Source organism: Falco punctatus (assembly GCF_963210335.1).
Source record: "Falco punctatus genome assembly, chromosome: 8".
Classification (NCBI taxonomy): Eukaryota; Metazoa; Chordata; class Aves; order Falconiformes; family Falconidae; genus Falco; species Falco punctatus.
The window spans coordinates 59,155,206-59,165,321 of record NC_137588.1 but is presented as its reverse complement, the minus strand read 5'-3'; the positions used below and the strand labels follow the sequence as shown (position 1 = coordinate 59,165,321).

The 10,116-nt window shown below is 48.5% G+C and overlaps 2 protein-coding genes across 5 annotated transcripts; one reads left to right on the top strand and one right to left on the bottom strand.

Annotated features, from left to right (window-relative positions):
• Window positions 1-221: 221 nt before the first annotated feature.
• SQSTM1 (sequestosome 1) lies at window positions 222-4,857 on the top strand. 3 transcript variants are annotated; one of them, XM_080398774.1, is made up of 8 exons: window positions 222-459; window positions 669-764; window positions 1,599-1,828; window positions 1,933-2,089; window positions 2,573-2,659; window positions 3,180-3,421; window positions 3,679-3,886; window positions 4,543-4,857. In XM_080398774.1, the coding sequence occupies exons 1-8, from the start codon at window positions 282-284 to the stop codon at window positions 4,698-4,700; spliced, it is 1,356 nt and encodes a 451-aa protein (XP_080254900.1). In that variant the 5' UTR covers window positions 222-281; the 3' UTR covers window positions 4,701-4,857. The 3 variants fall into 3 exon arrangements, with proteins under 3 accessions (XP_080254900.1, XP_080254899.1, XP_080254901.1); XM_080398773.1 differs by having other exon boundaries at window positions 2,570-2,659; XM_080398775.1 differs by lacking the exon at window positions 2,573-2,659 and having other exon boundaries at window positions 223-459.
• Window positions 4,858-5,001: 144 nt separating this feature from the next.
• MRNIP (MRN complex interacting protein) lies at window positions 5,002-10,040 on the bottom strand. 2 transcript variants are annotated; one of them, XM_080398771.1, is made up of 7 exons: window positions 9,557-10,040; window positions 9,426-9,485; window positions 9,099-9,196; window positions 7,849-7,918; window positions 7,425-7,558; window positions 6,470-6,572; window positions 5,002-5,989 (listed from the first exon to the last, which is right to left on the bottom strand). In XM_080398771.1, the coding sequence occupies exons 1-7, from the start codon at window positions 9,899-9,901 to the stop codon at window positions 5,381-5,383; spliced, it is 1,419 nt and encodes a 472-aa protein (XP_080254897.1). In that variant the 5' UTR covers window positions 9,902-10,040; the 3' UTR covers window positions 5,002-5,380. The 2 variants fall into 2 exon arrangements, with proteins under 2 accessions (XP_080254897.1, XP_080254898.1); XM_080398772.1 differs by lacking the exon at window positions 9,426-9,485.
• Window positions 10,041-10,116: the final 76 nt, after the last annotated feature.

Here is a 10,116-nt window from a genome sequence, read left to right as displayed (position 1 = left end):
ACGTCCCAAGTGTTCACTTGGCTGCGGGAAGCGCCCCCCTCAGCACTCACCCCGCTGCGCCGCACGCAACGCACCGAACGCGGCCCGCAGCGCGCCCAGAGGGGGCGGAGCCTATGCCACGGGGGCGTGGCCTGGTGCGTGGAGGGCGGTGGTAGGGGCACGGCCTGTCCCCCCCGAGGGCGTGGCGAGCGCCGTGCCCCGCCCCCCGCGGCGCTATAAGGCGGCGGCGTAGGCCCGTGTGCCGCTCGGCCCCCGCCGGCAATTCCTGCTGCGCCACAGGCATGGCGGCGCTGACGGTGAAAGCCTACCTGCTGGGCAAGGAGGAGGCGGCCCGCGAGATCCGCCGCTTCTCCCTGCCGCCGCCCGCCCGCTACCAGGCCATCCACGACCGCGTCGCCGAGCTCTTCCAGGGGCTGCTGCGGGCCGGGCCGCCGCCCGCCTTCCGCATGCACTACAAGGGTGAGCGGCGGGACGGGGGGGTGTCCTCTGCGCACCGGGCCGGCCACGCACCGGCGGCGGGTCCGGGCCTGAGATCGGCCTCCCTGGGGGTGGGAGGGCCTCGGGGCGCGGGGTATCCCCGCAGCCCCCCCACAGGCTCCCCCCTACTCCACCAGGCACCTCCCGTGATGCCTGACCAGGCACCTAATCCTGCACTTGGCCCTTTCTAGATGAAGACGGCGACCTGATCGCGTTTTCCACCGACGAGGAGCTGGAGATGGCGATGCCTTACGTGCAGGATGGCGTCTTTCGTGTTTACATCAAAGGTAACCCGTGCAGCTCCGGAGGGCGGCAGCAGGTCTCTGGCTTCACGCTGCTGGCTGGCAGCGCTCCGAAAATGGGAGCGGCAAGGTCCAGCTCTTGCCCTTGTCCTCGAGGGCCTGGCATAACCTGTAACATTCTGGGGGGAGGTGAAATAAAGGGCAGGGTAATATGCCAGAATATGAATCCGCCCTGCTGAGGTGGGGTAAACAGATCACAAGTTTCCTCCTAGCTCTGTCAGCTCAGCTGGCCCAGTGCGAGCCACTGTTGTCATCCTGGCTCCCTGGAAACGCTGGCCTGGCACGAGTGTCTTTAATAGTCACAATGCATTAGGAAGCCTTAATTCCAGCTTATTCAGTGCATAGTTGCTACCTTGTCCATTCTGTTCACGTAAATACCTGCAAAGCTTTATCTGCAGCCCATCTAATGAGTCACACCAGCCAGCGGCTGTTGTCCCTGTTCTCATGTGTTACGTCTCCTGGCATTTCTTCCTAACTGCCTCTCCAGAAACATTTTGTTCCTGCAGTGCTTAGGAAGGTAGGATAAGAAGCCAAAGGGGGTAGCGCAGCACTAATCTAAAATAAACATGCTGGGGGAGTGTTACAGATCAGGCATGCTCAGTTTGAGGAGCAGGTATCTTTGCAAAACCCCTTTGCACTTGGTTTAAGTTCTCTTACATGCCCCTGGCTTGCATTTGGCAGCCAGTGTAAAAATAAACTGACCTAGTAAGTCAATACTGCTCTGACAAGGGCTGTTTGTGCTTCCTTCTCCTGTGCCTGATTTCCAGCCTTTAAATAGTAACCTCGTTCTTGATGCAAAGTTTCCTTTCCTTAATACAGAGAAAAAGGAGTGCCGGCGGGAACATCGTGCGCAGTGCAGCCAGGAGCCTTCCCGTGAGATGGTGCACCCCAATGTGATCTGTGATGGCTGTGACGGACCGGTGGTGGGTGCCAGGTTCAAGTGCACTGTCTGTCCAAACTACGACCTGTGCAGCACCTGTGAGGGTAAAGGTATCCACAAGGAGCACAACATGGTGATGTTTCAGAGTCCATTGCTAAATCCTTTTGAGGTGAGCAAAATCCATGGAGGGGAACTAACAAATGGGGTATTCCTCAAATTTAAGTCATGAGTTTGTTACTGTGTGAAGAGTCACATGAATGTTACCCTTTACAGTGGCTTCCCCGAGGACGCTGGCTCCGTAAAATGCGGCATGGTGTTCCACCTTTCCCATGGATGCACTGCTGGGGATATCCTGGCCCGGCAGGTCCATGCCAAAACTCTGAACAAGCCCAAGCCAGTGCTGCAGCCTCCAGTACACCTGCTGCAGAAGGTAAGAGGAGATGCCCTAGTAAACAAAGTGGTGGTGGAGCCAGGCTAGCTAAGGATCTGCAGCATAGGGTAGAATCTGGGTGGAAAAAGTCAACATAGGAATGAATCTAACTTGCTTGAAATAATTGGCAGCTTTCAGCACAGAGTGGGATTATTTTAAGGCATGCTTGGGCCCATGCAGTCAATGAGGATGCAGAGAGAAAGTATCTGGAACCAAACCAAGCTGAGCTGTTAGGTCAAGCATGTCACTACTCTACTCCAGATCTGCCTTTCAGCATGGCTAATGAGCCTTAACAATGCTAATGCCACTGGTTTTCTGTTCCAGGGGTAGCTCAGAGTTAGTTTTTGTCTCTGTACTGCCTTTGTTGTGCAGTGTATGTGAGTGACAGGAAACGAGCACCAGGATCTCCTTGGGGATACACTCTGTAGGTGCTCCTTCCTTCTGAGCTTCTATGTGTGCTAACAGAAATTGTTTTTCTAGAAGCTTCTACTAACAGCCACCCTCAGGACCCCAACGTCACCTTCTTAAAGAATGTTGGGGAGAGTGTTGCAGCTTTTCTGAGCCCCCTGGGTAAGTGACTTAGTTTGTTATCCCAATCCCTGAGACTGGCTTAAAGATCCTTCTAACAGGAGCAGCAATCGGCTGTTGTGACCGATACTGGAACTACCTCATGCTGCTAAGCCTTGAAGGCTTAATTTATTCCTGGTACTAATAATGTCGAGGCTTAGAACAGCCACTTGGTACCTTTTCAGAGCCCTGCTTTGGGAGGAAATGAGGAAAGATTTCATTAACATGTCACCACTGCAACACTAACTTTTAGAGTTGGTAGTGACTCGGGATTTTGCCTGGCTTATATGGACATGGGTAACTTCTGCCCTGACCCTCTAAAAGTATGGCTCGTCAACCTAGAGGAAGAGGACTATTTGGTGCTTTGTTTAAAGAATGCTTTGCTTTTTAATTCCTGCGTGTTACCTGGCAAACTGTAGGATTACAGAAATCTTACAATGTTCAGACAAGCATTGATTCATGCTCATTTAGGACTGCGCTTTGGAAATTTCTAAGACTTCCTCCATCTCAAATGCCATTCTAGGTATTGAAGTTGATATTGATGTGGAACATGGAGGACAGAGAAGCAAAGTGACTCCTGCTTCTCCCAATCAGGAGAACAATGCTGAGTCAAGCAGCAATACTTTTGACCGGAATGTTCAGACCAAACCAGATTGGAATAACACTGATTCTGCTACAGAAGTAAATACTGTTGCAGAGCAGATGCAAGACATGGTGATAGATCCTGTGCCTACACAAATGGAAGATGGCAGCTTCCAGTCCCAGGTACAGAAATGATGATGCTAATTTAATGATGCTTGCTGAGGCATTACTAAAAAGGAAAGTAATAAAATTTAGGACGCATTGTGGGACTGAGTATTAAGATTTCAGCAGATTGTGATACACAGTATGTTTGCTTTACATGTTTACAGCGAAGGTATGGGACTTCTTGTGGGTGTAACCCTGTATTAAAGGCAGATAGTAGGAGCATGCATCCTGCCTGGAAAGCACTGCAGCACCTGGACCTTTTCTTTCCATTTCAGGAACACAGTGAGTCTAGCAGCTCATCAGGGGGTGATGAGGACTGGACCCACTTATCTTCCAAAGAAGTGGATCCTTCCACAGGTGAATTACAGTCTTTGCAGATGCCGGAGACAGAGGGTCCCAGCTCCTTGGATGTATCTCAGGATCCTCCCCAGCCAGGACCTACAGGACTGCGAGAAGCTGCACTCTACCCACATCTCCCACCAGGTACGAGAATGTGTCCAGGTTTTGTAGCTGAGAGTGATTTTTCACTGCAGAGCTGCCAACGTGGCTGACATAAGTAGTCCTGCTTTTAGAAATGGTAGAAACCAAGGTCACATAAAAGTTACAGCTAAACTTGTCTGTGACTTTGGTAGCAGGTATGGCAGCTCTTGCACCCTGTTAGAGGCAGCCAGGTGGTTCTCTTGAATGTAGGCAGCTAAGTTTTAACAAGACTTCTGACATTAGACTAATATCCCATTTGAGCAGCATGAAAAAAGGTGGTATACTAAATCATGTCCTTGCTGCATACTCTTGAGGAGAGCCTTTTGTAATGCAGGATGTGAACTAACACATCCTGTGGCTTTAAGATGGCATTTTTGTGGTGGGAGGCAGTAACACTATACAAGGCCACTTAACTAAGATAAACAGCAGAGTCCTACAGCAAGGCCAGCAAGTCTGACTCAGCAGTTTTCTTAGCTGGTTATGTATCTTTTATCTCAGACATCTGCCCTCCTGACAGACAAAGGAGAGTGTGTCTTCCAGCATTTAATCAGCTATGCTAGATTTACTAGAAGTGGTGCCAGCCTACCTACTGTGTGGTATTACAGCCTTGGCTGGTTTGCCAATTACATGAAATATTTAAACTGTTCTTCTCTTAACAGAGGCAGACCCTCGCCTCATTGAATCTCTGTCCCAGATGCTGTCTATGGGCTTCTCTGATGAGGGGGGATGGCTCACTCGACTCCTGCAGACAAAGAACTGTGACATAGGGGCAGCACTAGATGCCATCCAGTATTCCAAGCAGCCACCTCACATGTAGTAGTCTGTGTAACACAAAGCACTTTCCTTCTAACTGAAAGCAGACAATACAGTACAACTCACTCAGCGGTTCATCTTCCTTCCTGCTAAGGGTTTGTGTCTCATGTTTCTAAGTGCTTGTAGAACAGAGGAAAAATAAATACTACTTCATGTGCTGAGCGTGTGTGGGTGTTAAAGTATCACAGCTGTATTACCTGGTTTAATGTAGCCTAGTCAAAAGACTAGAGGGACTAGGCTAAGAGTCTGTGACTTTTACCAAGTGCTCCCTCTGCAAGGAGGCAGTCTAGGACTGTGGGCCTGCCTTTTTGCACATACTGTGCTATACCCTTTCTGAGGACAAATGAAATGTTTTGCTGGCTCTGAAGCCTGTTCTAGAAGAAAGGGTTGCTATGGGAGATTGAAACAAAGCATAGTAGAGGGGGGAGAAAGGGCTGTAGTTTCTAATGGGGCGGTAATCACAGAATTGTATTGGCCAGGAATCCTATCTGATAAGGTTGCTAAACAAAACTGCATAACCCTCATGCTTGCCCACTGCAGCACTCTCTTCCACTCTCAAACAGCTTTAATAGTACAGTTCTGTAAGGCTTCAAATAAAGCTAACTTGAGTTCAAAGTTATGCCTCAGTACTCAATATACCAAATACAGTGACAGACAAGAAAGCAACGCCAGAGAGGCCTGAACTCAGAGATCATCATCAAACTCCTCCCCTGTGCAGAAGAGTCGTTCAGAAGAAATATTGCTAGGCCTTGGCCCAGCGTTACAATTAGTAAGGGTGTTTGCCTTCGCCTTGCTCATGCTATCCAAGCAGCACCCTCCTGCAGTGGTTACACCACCAGATCCTGCCCCTATCAAATGGCTTTGAGGTGCTTTCAACAACACATCCTCCTTAACTGGGCAACTGGCACTGGGGACCATGGTGCCAGGCAATTCTGAGGCAAGCCACCCAGTACCAACAATACACTCTGCAAATTCAAAACCTGTACCTTGACATCGAGTTCTTCCAGCCTGTTCTGAGCACTTACTGGGCATACCAGCAGCCGCTGCACTGGTGCTGCATAGTCCCAACCTTCCACTGCCCTCCTGTGGTGACAAGGTGGCCCTGGCAGCATTTCCACTACAGCTGTCAGAACATGTGAGAAATTTTTCCCACTTTGAGGGCTTGTTACAAGCAGCTGCGGTTTGTGTATTCTCCTCAGGCACTACAGACTTGCAGACAACAGGAACCATCCTGTCTCCAGAAACGGCATCTCCATGATCTGGATCTGGCACTGCCACTAAACATTTCTTGCGCTGAAAGAAGAAAGAGAGATTGGTTATAAATCCAGCACACACAGCCAAGAAGCAGGCAAAGAAGGAGCACTCGGGTCCTTCAGATGCACCCAAATTCTCACCAGGCCTCCAAGGCAGAGCTGAGGCTCATGCTAGGTGGGCCTGCGAAGATTCAGGCCAACCTCACCACCACTGCAGATAATCACAGTAACCTTAACGACTGCAGCAGGTGCCACTGCTCAGTAAGGCAAGGCAGCATAGATTGCAGCTGTGCTGACAGAGGAATCCAGCTCAACCACTCTGTCTACACAAGGTGGCATTGTCTTTGACTAAAGCCTTTCAGAGACAAAACTCCTGACACAATTTTCTTCTCCTCCCCAGGCATTCAAATAGAAGAGCAGAGAAAGACTCATAAAAATTCAAAATTATGATGACACAAAAGAGCAGTGTTCCCTTGACCTTTGTTTTACTGGTAGGAAGCATTTTCTACAATTGAAATACCTCAGCAGTTTTAACTTTTTTGGCTTGGTAGGCAAGATGGAAAACTCCATTTTCTTCTACATACTCTGCAACATCACTGGAGAGGAAGCTCTTCTGGTGTTCCCTGGTCAAGAAAACCATTCACAAAGAGGACAGATGAGCTCCACTGTGGATTTTTTTCACAAATCACCAGAAGTGTTCATAAAATGCATGGCTCTAGCAATTTAGAGGAGTTTTAGTCCCTAATACCAAATCACTGCTCAGCTTGATACAAAAATTATTTTTTTTTTAAAGAGAGAGAAAAAAGAAATATGTAAATATCTGTAGTGAAAAACAAGAAAGAATTTAGAATTTGAAAACAGAGAATGTTAGTTAATCCTTACAGTTAACAAAACATGGCCTTGGCAGAAGGAATAGACACCATAAATATGTCAAGCTGGGACACAACAAGATAAGCTCAAGGAGAACCAAATGGTTAATGAGACCAAACAGAAAATTACTGGAACTGTGTGTGCACTATCCTAATTAGCATACTAAAAATCCACACTCGAGCAAAGAAAGCCCCCTCCCCACAGAACATGGGCGGTGAAAACCAAGAATGCTGTATCTTTAAAAGGAGCCAAGCCTCGTAAGAACCAATGAGAATTAACTGACTAAATGTAATTATGAACAGTTTTTTGATGTGTATAAAACAGTTTACTATGTGTTAAGAGGTGTGCTAGCTGTGTGGGTTTACCACCTAGCACCCATCTCTGTGCAGACATGCAATGAACAAATACCTCGGCTCTGTGTGTGGTTCTGCTCTTGCACAACCAGGCAAAGAACCCAGATGTGGGATAACAAACTCAGGTCTACGCTGCAACCTGTACTTTGTTCAGCTATCAGAAGTGAGCCACCTCCCACACCTCCAAACCAAATGTCACCACCTGGGGGCAAGAATTACCAAAAAAAATCTCAACCAAAAAAACTTTTGTACCTTTGTTCTTCTACTGTGTTCTTCCGGGAACAGAACTGTTGCCTTTCTCTATCTGTCTCCTCCTCCCCATCTTCCTGATCTTCACTGTTCTTGTCCAGATATTTACTCCAGCGACTGACCTGTGCCCTTCCCTCCTACAACATAGGAGAATTACTGAAAACAGCAGAATACAGGGTTCTCATTTTTGGGATTGTTAAGCATGTGCTGAATGCCTCAAATCACAAGTTTAGGCCATGTTCCCAGGCTCAGTATCCTGGTGGAGCAGAGAGTTTCTGTATACATCTCATTCTCTCTTTGCTGCAGCCGCTCTGATTATATACACTAGTTCAGCTGTCTGAACCCAGATAAAGGGATTGCTGATTTCGCTTGGATTCACCTAGGTCAGTATGGGTTGGTATTTACCTCAGCTTTGTAGGTATCTTACCTGCTGGACTGAACTGCCTTCATGTTCTGCTGCTATATTTTTGCTGTCATTTACAGATTCTTCTGTGCACCTAGAATAGAGGTTTAAATTAATGTTTCTAGAATACAATTCTGCTGATTTGTGATCTTCAAATCACCTAGTCACAGGACAAGGGACTGGACAGAAAGCATGGATAGGAACACTGGATAGCAGCCATGTCAGAAAAACAAAGGTTCTGTAGAAAAGCAGAGGTCAAATGAAAGATTTGCAAGATACATTGCCCAAATACTTGAAAGAAAAATCTAGTTAGAGGGTAGCCTTCCTTCTTTCTATACAAATAGAGTAGCAAGTTTGATCTAAAGCTGCTAATCATGCAAGACAAATTCTAATTGATCATAACAAGGGATATAACAGCATGTCTTTGGGGCAGCAGCTTAAACCCACTAAGTATATCCCAAACAACTGAAGGAAAAGGGAAGTTATTCCACCATGTTTTGAGAACAGAAATAGTAACCCTTTTTGACGAAGTGAACAACAGTGGCTGTTCTTCACAAAGGTTAACCCTGGAGTACTACACAACTATGTTATCTAACTAGATATGTTGACCAGATAGATGACTGATTTCTGAAAACAACCTTGAGTAAAAAGGAAGCTGGACTAGTTCAAGACCAGTTCAAGACAGGGCGATTTGTAAACAGATTCAGGAAGGAAATAAACAGGAAAGTGCTACTCAGATTTTCCAGCAGGAATTACATCCAAGTGTTTGCACTAAACAAGTCTTTTTATCAATAGCAGCAGTGATTACTCAACAGATTCAACAGTCTGAAACCCCCAAGTGCCAAAAGTTAAGTAGCAACAGCTTAGAGTGGAGGATGTTTTCTCTCCAAGGATGTACCTCTGCACTGCTTGTCAGTCTGTAAGATGGACATCACAGTCAGCTCATCAAACAGCAAATAAGAAAGACCATTAAAAAAAAGCACAACCAAAACAAAACCCAAACCCTTTTGCCTATCTTTTAACGGGTAAAGGCCTGACCAACCCACACTATTGATCACTAAACTTACCTGAAAAAATTCCTTGTCAAAAGAAACGTGTCAAGACACTAAACCCAACAAAGAGCTTGTTCCTAAGAGGTGACCACAAAACTGGCATGTGTCATGGCTTTACAGGACAGAACACCCTCCATGAGCTCAAATTAGGCAACAGGCTGAAGATGCACATCAACTGCAGCACATCAAAAGAAACAAGCAGATAAAGATTAAACACTCTACCGAGATGTCCACCTGACTGCTTCCTCCGCCTCTCCCTGCAGCAAGTTTAATTTCTGGACATGGTGCCTACAGTCCAGGCCAGACCCTTGGCCGTAAATCTGCAAAAAATTAATAAAAACAAGGCTTCGGGAGCAGCCAGAAGGAAACGGCACAAGGTGAGGCTCCCCCAGGTAATAGCGACACACGGCTGAGAGCGGGTGGTGTGCCGGGCAGGGCTGACTGCCACGCTGGGCTCCCCAGTGCCACCCCACAGGGCTCCCCGCCACCGCGCTGGGCTCCCCAGTGCCACCCCACAGGGCTCCCCACAGGCCCGGCCCGGCCTCTCACCTTCTGCACCGCCTGCCGCTGGCCGCACACACTGCAGCTCCACTTCCCGCTCCGCTTGGCCTAGGAGGGCACAGAGGGGGTCAGTGGCAGCCCGCCCCCCGCTCCTGCCCCCCACCCCGGCCCGCACCCACCTGCTGCACCTGGAAGAGACGGCAGGAGCAGCACCGCAGCACCCAGAACTGCGGCGCCATCCCGCCGCCCGCCCTCACCATGGCAACGCGCACTTCCGGCCACGTGACCGCCGCCACCAGCGAGTCGCCCGCTCTGCCCTCCAGTCCGCCCAGCGCCCCCTGGCGGCACAGCCCCCCCACAGCCCCCGCCGCTCCTTCTGGAAAGCCGGACAGCCGCCGCGGTCCTCCCACCGGCGGGATCACCGCAGCACCAAGGGGTGCGAGGGGAGCTGGGGGGCGCCGGGGGGGCTGCAAAGGTAACCCCCTGCCGCGGGGCAGCGTGTGTGCACCCGCCTGAAGCGGCATCGGCGCCTGCCACACTGAAAGTAAATACAGAGAAGAATAATTAAAAAAAAAAATCCAAAAAAAAAGGAAAGAAAAAAAAATTAACTGAAAAAAGATGGAAAAAAGAAAAATAAGAAGGAAGAAAAAACAATAAGAAAGAAAAGGAAAAAGAAAAGGAGGAAGGGAAAAGAAAAGGAGGAAGGGAAAAGAGAAAGATCAGACTCCAGCCACACCAA